At 40.0% G+C, this 21,919-nt stretch overlaps 3 protein-coding genes and 1 long non-coding RNA gene across 4 annotated transcripts in view; 3 read left to right on the top strand and 1 right to left on the bottom strand.

Annotated features, from left to right (window-relative positions):
• Window positions 1-6,078, top strand: part of LOC111337366 (uncharacterized) — a 27,624-nt gene extending 21,546 nt beyond the window's left edge. The window contains exons 16-20 of the mRNA XM_022943650.2: window positions 1,331-1,454; window positions 1,918-2,162; window positions 2,493-2,617; window positions 2,982-3,115; window positions 5,882-6,078. Coding sequence (XP_022799385.2) covers window positions 1,331-1,454; window positions 1,918-2,162; window positions 2,493-2,617; window positions 2,982-3,115; window positions 5,882-6,030 — 777 coding nt within the window. The 3' untranslated portion in view covers window positions 6,031-6,078. The remainder of the gene's footprint in view (window positions 1-1,330; window positions 1,455-1,917; window positions 2,163-2,492; window positions 2,618-2,981; window positions 3,116-5,881) is intronic.
• On the bottom strand, window positions 5,236-7,656 carry LOC148734317 (uncharacterized). Its single transcript, XR_015998326.1, has 3 exons — window positions 7,548-7,656; window positions 7,250-7,424; window positions 5,236-6,851 (listed from the first exon to the last, which is right to left on the bottom strand). It is a non-coding gene; the product is annotated as an uncharacterized LOC148734317 (long non-coding RNA).
• Window positions 6,062-15,630, top strand: LOC111337365 (GDP-fucose protein O-fucosyltransferase 3-like). Its single transcript, XM_022943647.2, has 2 exons — window positions 6,062-6,491; window positions 13,056-15,630. Exon 2 carries the CDS (start codon window positions 13,087-13,089, stop codon window positions 14,329-14,331), a length of 1,245 nt encoding a protein of 414 aa, XP_022799382.2. The 5' UTR covers window positions 6,062-6,491; window positions 13,056-13,086; the 3' UTR covers window positions 14,332-15,630.
• Window positions 8,250-9,340, top strand: LOC111345970 (uncharacterized). The gene has a single exon (XM_022953258.2). The coding sequence runs from the start codon at window positions 8,383-8,385 to the stop codon at window positions 9,301-9,303; it is 921 nt and encodes a 306-aa protein (XP_022808993.2). The 5' UTR covers window positions 8,250-8,382; the 3' UTR covers window positions 9,304-9,340.
• Window positions 15,631-21,919: the final 6,289 nt, after the last annotated feature.

Below are 21,919 nucleotides of genomic sequence, written 5' to 3'. Positions count from 1 at the left end.
TCTGATTATTTTTTCTTAATACAATAGGTCACACAAGGAACTTAAACATACTTAAATGTCCTTTGCGGGTGGAAAAAAACGAATTACATCATTCTTTATTACTCGATGAATCTCTACTGATTTCCCATCTCTTTAATTCTATCCCAGCTCTTTTACAAAATGAGTTTTAAATGGTATCCTATATCTATCTTAATCTTTTCCAATTCGTTATGTGGCTGTTGCAAATTTTCATTCATTTGCGTTATTTGCTTAACAATCGTTTATCCTTAATTAGTATATACTAAAACAGTGGATAGCGTTGAAGGCGCGCTCTGATTGGCTAGTCAAACTCCGAATATCCTTTGCTATTTACCTCCGAGCAACTCGGGAAAAAATGGCGTGCCGGTTTGCATCCGTGTCAAGCGAATAAATCACTCAAATAACGACGAAGCAGTCCCTGAAAACACAGAGAAAGCGACTAAATTTGGTTTGGCCGTGTTTAAAGGCAATGGTAACCGGTAGTTTATCGATAAAAACCAATGAAAAATATTTTCCGTGTGATGTGCGATCCTCGCAGTAGATAGCGCTATTTATGCAATAGCGAAAATCAGACCTGAAAAAAATCAGGCCTGTACGGGACTCGAACCACTGACCTCTGCGATACTAGTGCAGCGCTCTACCAATTGAGCTAACAAGCCAACTGGGAGCAGGCCGTTAAGTTGATTCGTTGCATTCATTGCATCTGAAAAATATTTTGTTTACAAATGCAAATTAATCTTGCGTAACCTCACTTGTTCACTTAAAAATCAAAGTTGATTGGTATTTTTTACAGAATGGTTTCAAATACAGAAAGAGTTTGCAACACCATTTGAAGAAATGTCGCCACCAGAGCTAAACAAATGTCTTCGGAAATTTTATCTGTCAGCGAAATAACGTGACGGCAGTTTTTACAACAAAAAATCACTTACCACGATCCGAGCCGCGTTGGATCGTTACGCACGGGAAAATGTTGGAATCGTTGCTGGAATGTATGAATGAAAATAAATTTTTGGTGGTGTATATTATCTCACTGTTTTAGTATATACTAAAACAACTATTCACCTCAGTGTCGGTGGTTAGCGGTGGATATTTACCTCGCCGCTTCGCGGCTCGGTAAATATCCAACACTAACCACCTCCACTTCGGTGAATAGTTGTTAATTATTCTAAATTTTTCGTGTACAAATTATAATTTTTGAAAATACTTAGAATGTATTCGCATTAAACTTATCCTATCCTCCGCAGTTGTGAAAATTTCCAGTTCTTAGCCACCTATGATCAAATTTAAATTCTGCTCGTTTTTCTTCCTTCAGAAAGGGATGTGGGTCATGTTTGCTCATAGCATCATATGTTTCCAGAAAGGAATTCATCATGCTCACTCTCTCCGCGAGTTTCAAGCATTCCTGAAAAAGGAATCAAAGGCCACTCTGGAACACAGTGAGTACCGAAAATGGCTCGGATTTTTATCACTAGTTTCGCGAAAAAAATTATAATTTTCGAAGATTTTCTGGAGCAAGGGGAGAAAGCCATATACTTATTTATGCAAGAACTGAGATAAAACGTGCGCTCTAATTGGTCGAATATGAATTTAGGTGAGAGCATGTCAATAAGTTTGATATTTTAATTTTTTGGCTTTTTTGGCAAATAATTTGTCGAGCAATAAGGGTTTTTCCTTTTCTGTGTTTACCTAGCCTCATTTAAACACGCAGAGACTTTGTTAATGCAAACACATAATATATATAACCGACAACATCAAAAAAGAAAAGCAAAGCGAAAGTAACAAATTACAAAACTGTCGGAAAAAATATCTTAATCATTTCTTCTGAGGAATTATTTTTCACGTGAGCAGAGCATGTGCATCCATTTTGCACTTGGCCTCACTGAACTTTCTTTCCTCCAGACCTCCGCCGTCATGCATTGCACCCCACTGGGCAAGTGGTAAATAAGCAGTTTGTATATACTGACCGATTAGTAAGTGACTTGGAGTTCTGGATGGAGGTTGAACGCTTTAAAAATCAGGTGGATAATGCTGCCGCATGTGCGAGGTCTGGGAACTACACACTGGAAGATGAGAATCTACTTCTGGACAAAGCTCGCACTATTGTGAAGTGTTTCATAAATTCGGACTTTCCCCCAAGAATACAGGTTGGTTTTGAAGTAGAGTGGTGTGAACGATCCAAAGAAACGATTTATGGGACGAGTTGCTACAAGCTCTAAACGCTTACCTTTCCAGTTTGGGCAGAAAGAAACCCCTTTGGTTTATGCTTTGCATGAATCATGATACACCTCTTTTAGAAAAACCCGATGCAAAACATTATGTTTTTGTTTCCCAGCCTCGATGACCTAAATCATGTAAAAAAACATTTTAACCCATCAGACGCCGTTCGAAAGGGGTTCGAAAAATCCTCTCTGGTTTTAGACTTTTTTCTATCAAGGGAAAGGGCAATCATTCTGATCTTAATTTTTTTATCACAGATCAACATCACGCGCGATTTAGCGGAAAACATTGTGGGTTTGGTTCTAAATGGGATCGTAGAAAGAGGTTTGTTTCATGAGGCAGCTCTTCAGGTCTTCACTCCGCTCATCTTCTTGTGGAAAAAGTAAGTCTCCCAACGATTCGCTATTTTTAAATGGTTAACGTCAACTCTTAAATACTCTTCTTTTCGAGAATTTGTCTACACCAACGATAATTTGGGTAGAAAATTGCCTTTGTACAGTGCAACGCGAGTAACAAAACCAAAACTAAAACTTTGGGTTAAGTTTTTCGTGGAAATAGTTTTCCAACAATTGCGAACGAATGTGTGTGTATACAATGTCTACGGTATGAGCTGATGGACGCTTCCATTGACAGGAAGTCGTGAAGAGGGTCAAATGTTTTAATATGTTGCGATCTATAAGACATCGGATAAATCATGCAAAGGTATAAAGGTTATAAATGTGCGTAACACTGTCTTATTTCTTCAGACATTCAGCAGAACTAATCTCCCAACCGACAAACGCACAGAAGTTTGCCACCCCAGTTAAAAGAGCTACTTCAAGAAAACGAATCATGTCGATAATCGGTGGAATGCCTTACAGAAAAATGTACGCAGCAAATGGTAAGGATAAACCATTTCTTAGTTTTAGAGTGCCAAGAAATAACAATGATAATAATATAGATGGAAACATTGCACGCGTCTGATTGGCTGAAAACGAGTGCATTTTTCATGCAACACGAGTGCAAATTACAAATGGCGCGCGTAGGCTGCCAACATTTCGTCTGTCTTGACTTTCTATAATACTTTCTTCATGTAAATTATAACAGGTAACAACAAGATTTCACGTGCAGTTTTGTGTGATAATGATGATGATGATAAACTGTATTCATGTGACAATGTATTTAGCACTAGTACATTTTACAAAGAATACAAATTACTCTCACCCCACGGGCTCGTGCAATGTTGTCATTAACATCATATTGCACTCGAAAATCGTGCCTTTACTTGCTGAAAAATTATTTTTGGAATGATGCCTAATGCACATCTGTTACGCCGCAGAGTGTAATAATCGCTGCAAAATGTAATACTGACGCAAAATGTGATAACAATCCCCGCAAAATGTAATACTTATGCAAAATGTAATAACATCGACGCAAAATGTAAAAAATCATATAGCGCAAAATGTAATAACTTTTCCAACGCATTATGTAACAACGCAAAATATAATAGCTTCTTTAGGATAATCGAAAAAAACAATTAACAATTATTCCACTCGAGCTTGTTGGATATGAGATGATAGATAGCCAACGAGGCGCGTAGCGCCGAGTTGACTATAATCGTCTCATATCCAACAAGCGCGAGTGGAATAATTGTTTTATTAAAAACGCCCCCAAAAAATTATTATTCTGTAAGAAGAAACCGGATTTTTTAGCTCCCTTTTGATTTTAAGCTGACGCGTACGCTTACCATATTTGTAGATTACGGCATATTGGCTCATACACCATAATGGCTAAGCCAATAAAAGTCTTGAATTGCATTATCCAATGATCCAGTTTTTAATAAAATATGATATAAAGTTTTAAATGCTTTTTTGTTATTTCCAAGAACCTTCCAGTATATCGTGTTAAACCGTTCACGTTTTTAATCAAGTCAATTAAAGTTCGAACGTGAACACGTCAAGTTTTTACAGCTCCCCTGAGTGTTTCTACCCTTGAAACACGCAAAAAGTGGAGTGACCGAGATTTTCTAAGTTACAGACGAAAAGAAGTCAATGTGATTAAAAATCTGTGTTTAGCTGAAGTGCCGAAATACACGGCGAAATTGTCAAAACTAGACATGCTCACGCTCCAAACGTAAATTGGTTAGACGATAAAATATGACAGATTGTGTCGAAACACTTGAATGTTTGGGCGTGCTAAACTTACATCTATAACATAACCAAAGTAAAGTGCGCGCTCTGATTGGTCAATTCGTCCATTGTTTGCCAATGGATGTACGTTGTTGACATGAGCAAATGCAAGACTAGTTTTCCGCGCGCGCTTGTTTTTTCTGGTCAGGTAAATAAATAAAAGAAAACTCTTTTGCTACAATGTATCAATGCTGTGTTATAAAACTGATGGCAAACGCCACAGTGTACAATATTGAGTTATGGATGCATTTGGGAGGTTTGCCAAGCACTCAAGAAGCTATAGTCGCTTTCAGCTATCGCCTCGCGCTTCTTCCGTGCTTGGAAACCTCCCGCGTGCATCCATGACTCGATATTGTACGCTGTGGTGTTAACCATTTGTTAAAAAAGTCTCTTGCTCACGGAAGCTCGAAAATTGTACTTTTTTTCCTAGACATGAATTCGGGTTGTCTAACAACCCTTTGCAAAATATCTACCTCCAGACTTGACAGTCTATAATAAAATTAATGAACTTGAAAAACTTAAAAAGCGATAACACGAAAGATTTCGTGGGTAGAACGTACTTTGCGATGAGGTTGGTGGGAGTGAAGTCTTATGGCAATTACTTAAAACTTCGCTTTCAATCGAATTTGCCTACCCGCCAAAATGCCATTGTAAACAGAAGCAATCTACATTCTCACACCTAAACAATATACGTATTACGAAAACGATGTGGGCAGAATGAAATTTAATGGTATTCTCTTGAAAAAGAGAAGGCGACAGTCCTAATAGCTAGTAACAGAATTGAAAGACACTTCAACAGTAATTCACAAGCGAGGGAACCGTGCCTTTAGAGTTAACCAGAAAACCTGAAAATCTTTTATTTGATTCACGTAATCTAAGATGAGCATCACAACGAAGTTAAGAGCGTACAAGTCATTCAAAAGCTATTACCTTTTGCGTTATTACATGATGCGTTAGGAAAGTTATTACATTTCGTGTTGAACAGTTGTTACATTTAGCGTTGAGTGACTTGTTACATTTTGCGGCGATTATTACGTTTTGCGTCAGTATTACATTTTGCGTCAGTTATACATTTTGCGTCAGTATTGCATTTTGCGGCAATTATTATATTTTGCGGCGTAACACACATCGTATTTGATACGTGGATGTTGAAAGACGAAACGGTTCTTAAATATAAATTAAAATCAAATAATCTGAAGAACCCGAAGCTAAAATGGTGGATACATTTTTGAGATTCACGAAGCACCTGTTTTAAAACGAGGGTAAGTGCAAAGCGTCTGACCCTCATTTACCCTCATTCCGAAAGTGAGGGGTTTGAGGTCGTTTTAGACCTATTTGAATGTTAAGTGATTTCTTTATCATCCGAGTGGACGAGTCCTTTACGTCGACGTTACAAGAGTAGAATCCTCGATTAAAAAACCTACGAAAGTCTGGGAACTAGTGCCCAAGCCTTACGTATGCATCTTTATCTCTTATAGAGGACGAGATACACTGGTCATTCACACTAAGCCATGGTCTCCGCCTCACCATGCCTCTCAGGTTCGTGATAGCGAGGCGTGTCGTCACTCAAACGGGTCGACAGTCTGATAATGGTTCGAAAGACTCGCTCCATGGACCTAAACTATAAAAACTAAAACCAAAATCTAGAGTGTGTTGAAATAAACAGGTTATCGTATGTTTGCATACTTTGCATGGTTTCTATGATAAATTATTGAGGGGACTGTGTTTGCATGTTCTTTAGCCCACGTCCCGATCTTACCTGTTTCATATAATCTGCCTGCGCGAAGCGCGGAGGTCTGGGTCGAAAGAGGGCTAAACGGATTCTTTTATTAGTTCCCAAGCCTACCGCGTGGATCCCACTCCGCTCAGGTTATGCTAGTTTTGATTTGAGCTTGAACCAGTGCGCTCCTTTGTAGCGTTAAGCGGCATCTTTTGTTAATAATTTTAGTATGATAAATGTGCCTGTAGAGGAAAATCTACATAGAATCCTAGATATGGAGGACAAAGGAGATGAACTTAAACCGAGGTGAACAGCCTCAGATCAGCCTAGATCTCCCTCGACTCAAAGGAACAATCAACTCAAGAGAGGTAAATTTGTTTTTCCTTGTAAAACTAGTTCAGATTTTTTAGGTTGAAAGAGCGACCGTTAATAGACCACTTTCACAAATGGCTGTCGTATAAATATTTTTTCGTTTAAATTTAAATTCGCCCTACTGGCCTCGCTTTTGAATTTTGTACTGGAGGACGAGGCCAATAGGGCTAATTTAAATTTAAACAAAAGAATATTAATCCGGCAGCCATTTATGAAAGTGGTCTATTCCCAAACAAACCCTTATTTTTTCCCTTTGCGCACCGTAACATACCTCACTTTTTCAAATGTCAACTCCAGAGAAACTGTAAGTTTAGTTTCCCAAGGGGCCAGAAATTAAAAGTGCTTTGTTCTCCATCCTGTGGACGAACATAAGAAACAAATAAAACATGAGCGTCTATAACGGTAGATATTATTTCTTGTAAACTCAACCGTATTTTCAGTCCTTCCGATCCACCATTTTTCCGATTTCCCCTTTTGATAAAGTAGAAAGCGCTGCTATTTAGGTACAGGTTGCTCCATTGTGATTTCAGGAACTCGTGGAGAGGTAGCGTGCTTGTGGCTTTCGTTCATTAGTTTTATATTGTTACAGGCGGCCCATGCGTACTAAAGTTCATTAGCGGCAATACCTAACCTATTGAGATTGAATTTTAAGCGTAAGTGTGGGCCGTTAGAAAAAAGAGAAAAGATAAATAAATTAAGAAAAAATTAAAAAGGATAGTAAAAGCGGGGAATAAAACGTGTGAAGTCTCCTTACCTTTATTCCGTAGCCCCTTTTGATAAAGTAGAAAGCGCTGCTATTTAGGTACAGGTTGCTCCATTGTGATTTCAGAACTCGTGGAGAGGTAGCGTGCTTGTGGCTTTCGTTCATTAGTTTTATATTGTTACAGGCGGCCCAAGCGTACTAAACTTCATTAGCGGCAATACCTAACCTATTGAGATTGAATTTTAAGCGTAAGTGTGGGCCGTTAGAAAAAAGAAAAAATATAAAAAAATTAAGAAAAACTTAAAAAGGATAGTAAAAGCGGGGAATAAAACGTGTGAAGTCTCCTTACCTTTATTCCGTAGCCGCTTTGTTGCCGACGGTCGTTTTAACGCTGTTTTAGCGACTTTCTTTGTAACGAGTGCGGTGTTACCAGTCAACTGTATAAAAGGAAAAATCCTAAGAAAAAATTGAAAAGGCTAATAAAAGCGAGGAATATATCGTATGAAGTCTCCTTACCTTTTTTCCGTAGCTGCTTTGTCCTTTGCGGTCCTTTTAACGCTATTTTGGCGACTTTCTTTGTAATCAGAGAATGTTTAGAAATACATTTGATAATAAAAATGAACGGTAAAAAACTACGACGTTTCGAAGTCTGCATGACCTCATTATCAAGTAAAATGTTAAAACTGATGTAAAATTGTAGCTCAGAGATTATATACAAATAGAATGTGATAACTTAAATAAATACTTTTGCACGTATTGAGTCAGACTGCGTGTTTAGCTTTGGTTTTTGTTCGCGAATGAATAACATTTCGTGAATTAGGCAGTCCATTTTCCCGCGGCATTTCTTGAGAACGGAAAACATTTCCTCTAGGCTAGTGGACGCTACACTGTGGGCTTCTTTCAGATGCTTGCCAATGACAGAGGCTTTATGTTCTTCTATGCGTTGATGAAGATGGCGTGTGGTATAACCGATATAATCCGCATCGCACGAATCACATTTAAAAGTGTAAACAACGCATTGGTGGTTAATTAAAGCGGGCTTTATCTTACTACAAAAAGAAAAACAGCTGGAGTCCGTCGTCAGAAAAATCCTGCTAAAGCCGATTGCTGACACAGTTTGTCGCAAAGGTTCCCGGCTTGCTCACCTTTATGGTCTTCCAAAGACTCACAAACAGCAACTATCAATGCGACCGATACTATCATCGACTGGGACCTACAACTTCGCCCTGGCCAAGTGGCTTGAAGAGAAGCTTAAGCCCCTTTCATTAAATCAGCACACTATCTGCGATATCTTCTCCTTCGCCGAAGTGATAAGGGAAACACCACTCAACCCGAATGACATTCTCGTGTCGTATGACGTATGTGCTTTATTTACCAACGTGCCACTCGACGAGACTATTGAGATCATCGCTGAAAAAGCCTTTAAAAACAACTGGTTTAATGAAACGCATGGTCTCAACCTCACAAAGACAGGTCTTACCGAACTTTTAAGAATAGCAACCAAAGATCAGCTATTTCAGTTCGACGGTCAACTTTATGAGCAGGTGGATGGTGTGGCCATGGGCTCGCCCCTGGGACCCCTTATGGCAAACGCTTTCCTGTGCTCCATTGAAGAACAACTGGATCGCAACAACAAGTTACCAAGTTTCTACAAAAGGTACGTCGATGACACATTAGCCACGATGCCAAATATTCAAGCCGCAACAGCTTTCCTTTCAACATTGAACGAATGCCATCCTGCCATACAGTTCACAATGGAAATTGCTGAAAACAACAAGCTTCCATTCCTCGGTATGATGATTGAGAAAAACGGTTGCCACCTGACAACAAGCGTATATCATAAACCAACTGATACAGGACTGCTCTTACATTACCAGAGCCATGTCGATCAGCGTTACAAAAGATCTCTGCTGAATACAATGCTGAACCGAGCTTACCGCCTGTCATCAACGAAAGAATCTTTTACGAAGGAATGCCAGCATCTCAAGCGGATGTTTACTAAGCTTAAGTACCCAGTGAAACTCATCAACTCAGCTATCGCCTGGTACACGAATTCTACGATCTCAGTCGCAAATTTACATTATCAACTCAGTTGTGTAAGTTAGTTGCAGTTGTGTCGAGGTTTTCGATAAAAAAAAAAGAAATTTAAAAAGAAGCCCTAAGAAATAGAGACCACTCTGCTCCCGAGGGAAATAGTTTTGTATTCTCAGTGTTTCCCGAGACTTCGTCTCGGGAAACATTACACGTAAGTTGAATTGATTTCAAGCATTGGTCCTTCGTCAGAGCAAATGAAATCAAAATTATCTTGTTATAGCAACCCAGTTCCTTTAAAAACTTCATCCCCTTTGGAGACATTAAGACCCGAGGGAAAACAAACTTTGACACTGCTGTTAACAGCAGGAGAGTTTATGTCTGTGGGCATAAATATAAGTTTTGGGCCCGATTCAGAGTCATGAGCTCTGAGAAGGGCCCAAAACATATTTATGCCCAAGAACATAAACTGCGTCACTACCATTGTCACTTTGGAGGGTATTGACCAATTAAAAACTAGAAGTGCGACAACAAAACAGTCTAAACAATCACTCAAGTGTCTACAAGTTGAACGGCTTTTAGCGTGAAAGTTCACCATCAAGCGAAGCTGGCAAGAAATTACAAAATCTAGCCATTTATAAGGAAAATTCGATGAAGCTGTTGAAACAACTGACAGTTTGGCATAGTTGGTTAAACTGAGTGCGTTAGGCTTTAAGCCGCAAAACTTACATATATATCTTATTATCCAAGCGAGAGAGCCCTACTGGGGGAATATCGGCCCGAGGTCTTGACAGTACGGACCGAGCGCAGCGAGGTCCGAACAAAAAGACCTCGCTGCGCTCGGTCCGTACTGTCAAGACCTCGGGCCGATATTCTCCCAGTACGGCCCTCGCGCTTGGTTAATAACAGATTTATTAAACAACAACAAACATATGAAACATATGTATGAACTGCGGTTATGAAACGTATATGTGCACGATCCTTCGCAGTAAAGCACTATTTGAGCAATAGTGAAAATCAGACCTGAAAAAAATTTCAGGCCTGTACGGGATTCGAACCACTGACCTCTGCGATACTAGTGCAGCGCTCTACCAATTGAGCTAACAAGCCAACTGGGAGCAGGCCATCAAATTAATTCGACATAAACCCGTAGATGATAAATCAAACAACAACAAACATATGAAACATATGTATGAACTGCGGTTATGAAACGTATATGTGCACGATCCTTCGCAGTAAAGCACTATTTGTCTCTCTTTCACCAACGCTGCAAGAAATCGGTGCAAACACAGCAATGGCTTCTCGATTGTAATTAGCTGCTTTCATCGTAAGATTGTTCAATGCTCGATATTCATTGGTCTATTTCAGGGGGCTAAAAATATTGCACAGATTTATTATACGACTGAAGTTCAAAGGGACATCAGTCGGGACCATTCAGAACAGTGCCCGGTCCAATACTGAGAGAATATTGACCGGCAATAGAGCATTTTGATTGGTTGATTTTAGTTATTGGCCCTCTGACTGCCCGAGTCGTGTAATAAAAACTTTTAAAGACTACAGTCCGTCATATACAGAAGCTCCTGACAGAAACTCCTCCAGAAAGAAACGGATGACTAAGAATGTCCGAACAAGCACGTTTCTGAACGGCTGAGTAATCCCTTGTGTTGGATGTCAATGGCGCAAAGTTGCTTTGATCTCTCTTTCACCAACGCTGCAAGAAATCGGTGCAAACACAGCAATGGCTTCTCGATTGTAATTAGCTGCTTTCATCGTAAGATTGTTCAATGCTCGATATTCATTGGTCTATTTCAGGGGGCTAAAAATATTCTCCATCTTAGCCCGCAAAATGCACCACAATGCTCGACAAAGTGTTAATTCGGCCTCAGCCTCGTTCTGATTATGGGATAAACCTTGACATTCATCGCTTTCAAATGAATTAATAGGCCGCAGGGCAGGCGTAATTTGGGCGAGAGAGTGCTCAGTAATTTCTTAGCAAAGAATGGCCGCAATCTTTGATTTTAATAGCAGCGTAAGGCTCAAAAAGAAGGAAAGAACGGTCAAAAATAAGGAGAGGGACTCGGGTGGGGGGAGTGCAAATTACCCTCTAACCCTTACCCCACCCCCTACCCCCAGTGTCCACTCTGACTCAAAATCAAACATGGCGGATAAACGATCACGAGTCGAGTTTATAACGTTAACTCGCCCTACTAGGACGCCTGCATTGCAGGCAAATAGACTAATACCACTCGCTACTAGAGATAAAGAAATAATTTGGATATATCAACAAAGTTGAAATGGTAAATTGATTTTAATATATGCTAGAGATAAAGGTTTGGCATCCCGTCAAAATTTTAATAATGATTTTACCTAAAACAAACGTTTGCGCACGCACTAACTGAGTGACATACTGATTCAGCTTATGGTGGTGAATCACGAGAAGGTAATAAGATTGAAACTTATATGTGAACGATCCTTCGCAGTAAAGCACTATTTAAGCAATAGTGAAAATCAGACCTGAAAAAAAAAATTCAGGCCTGTACGGGATTCGAACCACTGACCTCTGCGATACTAGTGCAGCGCTCTACCAATTGAGCTAACAAGCCAACTGGGAGCAGGCCATCAAATTAATTCGACATAAACCCGTAGATGATAAATCAAACAACAAACATATGAAATACATATATATGAACTGCGGTTATGAAACGTATATGTGAACGATCCTTCGCAGTAAAGCACTATTTAAGCAATAGTGAAAATCAGACCTGAAAAAAATTCAGGCCTGTACGGGATTCGAACCACTGACCTCTGCGATACTAGTGCAGCGCTCTACCAATTGAGCTAACAAGCCAACTGGGAGCAGGCCATCAAATTAATTCGACATAAACCCGTAGATGATAAATCAAACAACAAACATATGAAATACATATATATGAACTGCGGTTATGAAACGTATATGTGAACGATCCTTCGCAGTAAAGCACTATTTAAGCAATAGTGAAAATCAGACCTGAAAAAAAAAATTCAGGCCTGTACGGGATTCGAACCACTGACCTCTGCGATACTAGTGCAGCGCTCTACCAATTGAGCTAACAAGCCAACTGGGAGCAGGCCATCAAATTAATTCGACGTAAACCCGTAGATGATAAACCGTTCGAATCCCGTACAGGCCTGAATTTTTTTCAGGTCTGATTTTCACTATTGCTTAAATAGTGCTTTACTGCGAAGGATCGTTCACATATACGTTTCATAACCGCAGTTCATATATATGTATTTCATATGTTTGTTGTTTGATTTATCATCTACGGGTTTATGTCGAATTAATTTGATGGCCTGCTCCCAGTTGGCTTGTTAGCTCAATTGGTAGAGCGCTGCACTAGTATCGCAGAGGTCAGTGGTTCGAATCCCGTACAGGCCTGAATTTTTTTCAGGTCTGATTTTCACTATTGCTTAAATAGTGCTTTACTGCGAAGGATCGTTCACATATACGTTTCATAACCGCAGTTCATATATATGTATTTCATAAGATTGAAACTGTTAAAAACCAGAAAAAAATCGAATTTAAGTATACAGATATCGCCACACCTACGAAATTAAGTAGCAGTGAGGTACATGGCGCTTGTAGATATGGAATTTTCATTCGTATTCAACTCGATTTCTCACTCGTTCGCTCCACTCACTCATGATGTAACGGTGGAACACCGTTAGGAAATTCAATATCTAGCGCATCAATGCATTATTCTCTATGGAACGTAATAGCAAAAAGAGATGTTTACTGATAATATCATCCAATGTAATTGCCTGATCATGAACATGTTTTGCTTCACAGGTGAATCCTGAAAACTAAATCGGCATCTAGAATGTCAAAGAAGCGTTCCGTTTTAAAGCTTGTTTTTCTTCTTGTTTCCGTGGCATTGGTTCTGTTTTATCACATCAAGAAAAATTATTTTTTACCAAGAAATACTTTAATTTGTAAGAACCACAATCAAACGGATCAGTGGCTAATTTTGTTCTGGTCGACCGTTTTCGGAAAACAACCACGTATTGAGCTTAAATGGAATAGAAGTGACTGTCCTGTGGCATGTCAGGTCACCTCTGATCATTCTCGAGCCTGTGACGCAGACGGCTTCGTGGTCCACGCCAGGGATTCGCACATGATACCTCCAACAGAATCTGTTCCGTGGATCCTTTACACACAGGAAAATCCAGTGTACACTCCCGTAATGAACAACACCGAGTTTATGTCCAGATTTAAACTGTTAATAAGCTACCGTTTAGATTATGATTTTCCTTGGCCAACCTTTTATATGCCTAAGGCAACACCACCTCTAAGGTTTAAGGAAAAGACTAAACTAATAATGGCTGCATTCTCAAACTGTGAGCCCGTGCGGACGGAATACATGAGACAATTGATGGAGTTTGTGCAGGTCGATTCTTATGGAGCCTGTCTTAAGAACAAATATGATCTTGTGGAACGCTATGGAACTAGGAACGGATCAAACTTCTTAGAACTGAAAACTGAATTGGCCAAACAGTACAAGTTTACTCTGGTATTTTTTAATCAGGACTGTGATTATTTTGTCGATGCACAACTGGATCATGCTTTAAATGCAGGCTCAGTTCCTGTGGTGATGGGTACGGATAAACTCGACGAGTTCCTGCCCGGCAATCTTCGACGCTCAGTCATTAAGGTCCGTGATTTTAAGACCCCAAAAGATCTTTCAGATTATCTTAAGTTCCTTAGCCGAAATGAGACTGAATATAACAAGTATTTGTCGTGGAAGTTGAATGGAATAGGAAACATCACTGGAACCGCTATTGGAAAATTTTGGAAGCCAAAGTATCCTCTTTATTGCCAGATCTGTGTGGCACTTTCAGAAGGAAGAATACACGAATATGGGCTGGAGCCAATACCGTGTAAGGCAAGGACTTATGAAGCCTGGGGAATAACGGCCAGTAGCCGCGCATCCTTCTCATCATCATCATCCGTCATCATCATTATCATCATCGCCTCCCGGTTAGCTCAAATGGTAGAGCGCCGGACTGTTGTGCGGGAGGTCGTGAGTTCAAATCCAGCCGGACCAACACTCAGGGTCTTTAAATAACTGAGAAGAAAGTGCTACCTTTGTAATAATATCTGCAAATGATTAGACTTTCTAGTCTTCTCGGATAGGGATGATAAATGGAGGTCCCGTCTCAAAAGCCCTTGTATGTTAAAACAATTTGTGGGACCTTAAAGGACCCACGCACTGTTCGAAAAGAGTTGGGCACGTAGTTCCAGGTGTTGTGGTCTATCTTTGTGTAGTGTCTATCAAAATTGATTGGGGGGAATGGGCCTTTGAATATTGTATAGAGGGGGCGCAATAAGGAATTCATTCATTCATTCATTCATCATCATAATCATCATCATCATCATCATCTTTATTTGCCTTATTTTAACAATACAAAGATTTATTTACAGCAATAACAGCAAGAAGACGAGGAGACCCAGGAAGCCACTGGGCTTATGGGAGAGCCACTTCGCTTACAATAGTAAAGAAATAGTCAAGTAAAGAAAAAGTGCTGCGAATGTGCGGCTTGGCCAATTAAGTGATTATTTTAAGTAAAAACTCTTGCATTTTCGTCTTAACGCTAAGAAAGTTTGACGAACGAGTGACTGAGATAGGGAGAGAGTTCCAAATTTTAGGATGTTGGTAGAGAATTGTAAATTGCTCGACATCTGTACGGCACAAATGTGTTCGATAATTACAGGCTATTCTGTTACCATAGTTGTGAATTTGGCTATTCATTGCAAAAAGAATGAGAAGCAATGGGGGCAACAAGTTATTATCATAATAAAACATAAGTTTGGCGATTTCAAACGTACTGACATGCAAATTTTCTTAAACTTCTAGTTTGAAGAATAAAGGAGGTCGACAGTCTGAGTTGGTGATAGCCTGCACAGCTCGCTTTTACGAGTAGTAAATTCTATTTAAATTACATAGGTTTAAAGACGACCAGGCCGAGTTACAATACACGATATAAGGATAAATAAAGGTGTAGTACAAAGTGAGTTTGGTTGTAGGGGATATAAAAAAGCGAGACCTAAATATAATACATATGCACTGGATATTAGCCTCATTCTTTTCGTGACAGTGGCCAACTAGAAAGCTGTGCTACTTTGGTCACTGTGCAGATTTTACTTTTGATTATTGATGTAATTTACTGTTTCTTATATATTCTAACTTTTATAATCTGTAGTAACCTCTTGAAATAGTGCGAATAAAGAGTTTCAGGTTCAGGTTTCAGCGCATTTTTATGGACCGAGACGAAGTCGAGGTCCATAAAAATGAAAAGAATTCGGCCAAAATCCAGCCATCTTGACCTCGCGCTTGGTTAATAAAGGATTTATTATATTGCAAAAAGATGTCTCTTTTTTAAGAATTAAGAATGACTTCAGTTACTTCGAGAGCTGGGAAAGAAAGCCAACTATGTTTGTAGCACATCAAACTCACGAGAGTCGTTTCTGTTTTCTTTCTTTTGACTATCTTCTTCTACCTTTTGGCGTTTCCATCGCCGAAATTGTCTAAGAATTACTAACGTAGTTCTAATTGTATTTTTTTTTTTTTTTTTTTTTTCATGCGCGGGATCAATGCGGGCAATCCCGAGCGGGCAAGATGGGCCCATATTGCCCGCTCGGGTAGCCAATCAGAACACAGGATTCGTTTCATCTTGTCCACGGGCGCTGCGAGTGATGTAATAATTGTACCTATTGATTTAGCGATTTGTTTGCATACATAGTTGATATGGTGTTTCCAGGTGAGATGATCGTAAATATAGATCCCAAGGAATTTAGTTACGTTAGATTGTTGTAGGGGTTTCCCCACCCCACCCCCCACCCCGCATGGAGAGAGAAATGGTGGAGTTAAATTTCTTCTGTCTGGGTTTAATTTGAAATGACTGCGGTAGTTTTCTTTCTATTAACTGAAAGTTTATTACATCTTAGCCAAACATCAATATTTTGCAGTTCATCATTAAGTATAGTTGATATAATGTTACTTAATATATTATTTTTGACATTAATCCTGATATCTATATGATTTTTAATTTGTTAAAGATAATTAAGAAGAGTGAGAAGTGAGTGACCAAAAACTAATTTTGCCAGAGACAAACTTGTGCCTTTTAAATTTCTTGATGTGATAGTAAACCTCGTTTCCAGGGTATCTCGTTTTCCCGTCCCCGGAAGCAATTGTGCAGCGATCCAAGGTGAAACGGGCTTGAGAAGAAATTCCAGAGGAGATGATGGAGAAATCATCTATAAAACATGCGTGGTTTCGAACGCGCTCAACCGCACAGAAGATGATGACATTAACACGGACGAAATTGCCTGAACTAGCGATAAGATAGCCTTGAAGCCGACAGCAAAGGAGACGACGAAGTAACACTTCATTCGTGAAGTTATCACTAAACAAAACGGCTCCATTCAAGTAAAAGTAATTGGGTAACAAGAATTTTGCGTATCCGACTAGTAATTTGTGTATGTCGATGATCGCACGGCTTTTAGCCGAATATACATTCGATTTACGGTATTCTCTCGTCGGAAGAAATACCCGGCTACAAGCCGAGCCCCCAGTCTTGTCAACGTTTGACTAGTTTCCAGTTTATTTTCGTGCAAAAATCGCTTGGCTTATAGGCGAATAAATATAAGGTACATTTCAAGCCGAAGGATTTCTCAACGAGATTCCTTGTTCCTCCTGAAGCTAAGCCTATCCTTTTTGCTTCGGCTTAAAGTGGATAGCATTGGCTGCCTGTCGCAGAACCATTTATTAAGACGTACAGAGGCAAATCCTGGATCTTTTCACGACAATGACATTCTTTAAAATTTAAAACTGACACAACACCTAATAATATTAGCAACACAAATAAGAAGACTGATTACAGTTTGTAAATTCCCGCTCGAAAGGTCGAAGACGATGGGCTGATACAAAACTGATGTTTTTGTTCTGTCCAAACATATCAAACAAACTGCAAGTTATTTGCTTCAAAACTTTGTAAGTCTTACAAAAGAGAAATAAGAGCGATCTTGATGTGACATTTGACCCCACATTTGAGAAACCGGCTTGAGAAGACGACGGTGTCCAGCTCGAACTTGCGGTCACTTAAGTCGGCAGAAATTCATATAACGTACTACTTCGGCTCGTAGATGCGAGACCTTTCAACCGACTTGTTAACATTCTGTCGTTTTCTTTTTTTGTCCTATACGTCCTCGATACTCTCTTGTCCACTCTTCATCCGCTCGTTTGACTGTGGCCCTTCCCTGTTGTCCTCTCTGTCCTCCATCTCACCGCTTTGAGTTGTAATTTCGGCTTCAATCGACACGTATCCCGGAATATAATTAACCTCTGAGTCATCGGAGGAGAAACTTTCGTCACAACAACACGAAACATCGGACATAATTGCACGAAAATATTACTGAAATAGCCAGGGAAATAACTAATTACAAAGTGCACAGCTCGTTTGCATGATAAGAACCCATGCTTACTACCGTGAGGTAACGGCGCCCAGTCCCCTCTTTGCTTGGCCAGACATTTTAACTGCGGATTAAAGAGCTTGATGAAAAATTCAGAAAAGGGTAAAATACCGCAAATATTGCGAAAACTTGTTTTAGAGTCATTATGTTTCTATGTAAAATAGAAAAAAAATAAGTGTCATAGGGACTTTAAAGGTAAAATTAGCAAGTACTGCAACTTCGGAAAACACAAGTGATATAAATCCTTAAATCTTACGAGGGAGGGAGTGTACTTGTCTATAACATATAATTGGCAGTTTTTTTTTATAAAAGTGATAACTGCTGAAAAAAGACTCCTTGCCTCTGTAGATTTATTTTTGTTTGGACATGCATCCTTCAGCAACCTGCTTAAGTGACTTAAGTTGTAGCATACGTGCACAAAACCATCGTGAAAAGACTGACCAAGAAAAATTACGCGATCTCGTGCAACAACATGCGCCTGGACTATTTAAATTTCATCAACCTAGCAATAGCTTGCAGTGCAGGCGTAATTTGGGCGAGTGAGTGCTCAATATATTCTTAGGGGGAAATGGCCGTCATCTTTGATTTTTGTGGCAGCGGAAGGCTGGGGAGAGAATGAAATTTGTATTAAAGGGGTGGCTGACGCTCAAATGTCAACTAGCCCTAATAAGACGCCTGCGCTGCAGGCTAACCTTACCAGCGGACCAGCCATCATTTATCGCTCGGTAGGGAGGGGTCTCGAAGGGTTTTGGTTGTGTCACGATAAAATCTACCTGATCCCCCCTAGAAGGCCCTGTAATATTCTCATGACTCTCCCCCTCCCCCACCCCGCCAAATGCTCGTGTTACAATTTGAATTCAACTTTAATAATGAATTATCGACTTACGACGCAAGATCACGCTAAATAGATGCACGAACTATTTAAACATGATTTAACAGAAGCGCAAGAAGGCTATAGTGGTATCTTAAAGTAACCCAGGAAAAACCAAAACAACAGAAATTGAAAAACACAGGTAAAATAAGAATTGTGGATATATAATGAAATAAGAATTAATTAAAAGATAGAGATAGACATAAGTGGTTCTCTGTGGGTTTGTGTGACTACAGAAAGGTATGTTAGGGTATTTAAGGGTCGGGGTGAGTGTACAAAGCTATCTACGACGAGAAAACTCCAACAACACAAGAAATGCCTGATACATTCAATCTTTTGTGACTATTGTCTCTTTGATATCATTATGTAGGTCCATATTTTGAAACACTAGTTAAATTGAAGCCAAGTATTCTTAAATCATGTCGATGGTCATCGTTTTTTTAAGTAAACTTAGCGTAGTCAATAAAGGCCGATAGTTTCGAAAGAAACTGTTTGGGGCTGCGTCGGAAGGGGTAACGAAATAATTTAGATATATCAACAAAGTTGAAATGGTAATGCAGTAAATGGTTTAAACCCGGGGGTAACATGTGAAGGCGTAGTCTGATCGTCCGGGTGAGTGTAGTCCTGAGAAGGACTGTTGTCGGTGGTAGAGACTGACGTTTCGACAACCTGTGCGGAAGTCATCATCAGAGTCAAGTGAATGATTGTTGTCAGTAGAATGTTCTTATTCCAGTTCGTGTGAAATGATCGGTTGGTTTTGCCGTGATGTTATTGGCTGTAAGACTCAAGTGACGTAAGTCGGTCGTGATCAGTGGTCTGTTTCGATCTGTAGGTAAAGTTAGGTCGTTCTTTTTCGGTCGTTTGTGATGTTTATGTCGTGAATGAGTCGTTTGTATGGAGCGGGTAGTTGTTGACATCTGTTTAGGGGAGTCTGTTCTAAGTTAGTAAACCAGCTTTCCAGAGTCAGTCGTTGAAAATAGTCAGTGCTGTAGGTTAGGCATTGCGCAGAGTCCCAGTCAATGTTGTGGTTGGTAAGTCGATGGTGTTCAGCAATGTGATTGCTGACATCACCTTTCCTCGTCGCCTGTCTGTGTTCAGTCAGTCTTGTTGTGAGGTTTCTGCCAGTCTCACCGATGTAGGAGGCTTGGCAGTCCGAAAAATTGATCTTATAAATCGTTCCCTGTCTGTTCCTCGGTTCGTCTTTGTCTTTAACGTTGGTTAGTAACTGACGTAGTGTGGTGATGGGTTTGTGGGCGACGCGGATATTGAAGGGTAGTAAGATGCGAGAGATGTTTTCAGACATGCCTTTTATGTACGGTATGGTTGCTGTAGTCGTAGGGGTTGCGGTGTCGTTTGTTTCGGTAGTGGTAGTGGGTCGGTGAGTGTTTCGTCGGATGAAGTCGTTGTTGTAGTTGTTCTTCGTAAAAACACGGTGAAGGTATTTGTTCTCGTCGGATAAGCTGTCTGTCGAGTCGAATACTAGTTGTGCACGTCGTGTTAGAGTTCTGATAGTTGTGGCTTTGTGTGATGTAGGGTTGTAGGATGACTCGTCTAGTAATCTGTCGATGTGTGTCGGTTTCCTGTAAACTGTCGTCCGAAATGAGTTGTCGTTGCGGCTTACCAGGCAGTCTATACAAGGAAGTTTGCCATTTTCTTCGACTTCTCTGGTAAACCGTATGTCAGTGTTTTGTTCATCAAGGTGGTGGTGGAATGCTTCAATTTCGTCGTGTCGAACGGCGGTAAATGTGTCGTCAACGTAACGTAACCAAAAGGGTATCGTTTGTCGGCAAGTCGAAAGGGCGCGTTCCTCGATGTTCTGCATCACAGTTTCTGCTATAACAACAGAAACTGGAGACCCCATGGCAGTGCCGTGTAACTGTTTGTAGTGTGTACCGTTGTACTGAAAGTAAGTAGACGTTAGGCAAATGTTTAGCAAGTCCATGATGTCGTCTGTCGGTAGTGGTAGTGGGTCGGTAGATTGTCGGATTGCAGTCTCAGTGCATTGTAATGCCAATCGAAGTGGAATGCTTGTGAACAGTGATTTTACATCAAATGACACTAGGATAAAGAATTGAATTTTACCATCATATATTAAAGACATAAATCAAATATACCACATAAATATACCATATAAATATACCATATAAATATACCATATACCATCATATATCAAAGACAGCGAACACGCTCTTCAAATTTTTCGAGACTTTAATTTCCTTGGCCAAAACAAACTTCTTTTTCACCATGGATATTACGTCTCTTTACACTGTCATTCCTAATGGCGAAGGCCTTCTGGCCCTTAAACATTTTTTTGATCAACGTACTGATAAGGAACCTAAATCTGAAACACTACTACGCTTAGCCGAACTAGTGCTGACACTCAATTGTTTTTCATTCGGAAACAACTTCTTCAAAGAAACCAATGGTGTAGCCATGGGCACCAAAATGGGACCTAGCTATGCCAATCTTTTTGTAGGTTTTGTCGAACATCAATTTTTCAGCCAATACAACGGGTCCAAACCTGAACTCTACGGTCGCTACATCGACGACTGCATCGGCGCCACCTCCTCTACCAGAGAGGAGCTCACTCAATTCATAACCGCAGTCAATTCTTTTCACCCGGCTCTGAAATATACCTGGGAAATTTCTGACAATTCTTTATCCTTTTTAGACATCAAAGTTTCAATTGAAGGTAACGGTTTATGCACTAGTGTCTATTACAAACCTACAGACTCGCATAATTACTTGTTATATTCGTCATCGCATCCATCTCACGTTAAGAATTCCATTCCTTTTTCTCAGTTTCTAAGACTTCGTCGTTTATGTAGTGATGACTCTGATTTCCACCACAAATCAGAGTCAATGTGCCAGTTTTTCGATAAACGTGGTTACCCTGTTTCTGTCGTTCAAGCGGGTTACCACCGCGCCCAACTTATTGATCGACATTCAGCACTACAAACGTCGCATAAGGAAGATTCCGACCGCATTCCATTCACTCTCACGTTTCACCCTCACAACCACTCAGTTAAATCCATCATTCTTAAAAACTTCAAATTACTTCAAAACGATCCAGAGACAAGCACTATCTTTTCGCAGCCTCCGCTCATTTCATTCAAACGCGACAAAAATGTAGGCAATTTTTTGGTCAGAATTTCTTTTCAGACTAATGAGCAACCAGGTACTTTGTAAATGCGCTCGTGCACGATGCAAAACGTGTCCTTTCATTCACAACACTGATAAAATAACGGGACCCAAACGATCCATTAAAATCACCGATCACTTCAAGAGCACCTCCGCCAATGTAATCTATTGC

The sequence above is a fragment of the Stylophora pistillata genome, chromosome 3 (assembly GCF_964205215.1).
Source record: "Stylophora pistillata chromosome 3, jaStyPist1.2, whole genome shotgun sequence".
Lineage (NCBI taxonomy): Eukaryota > Metazoa > Cnidaria > Anthozoa > Scleractinia > Pocilloporidae > Stylophora > Stylophora pistillata.
This window is presented reverse-complemented; position numbering and strand designations above follow the sequence as displayed.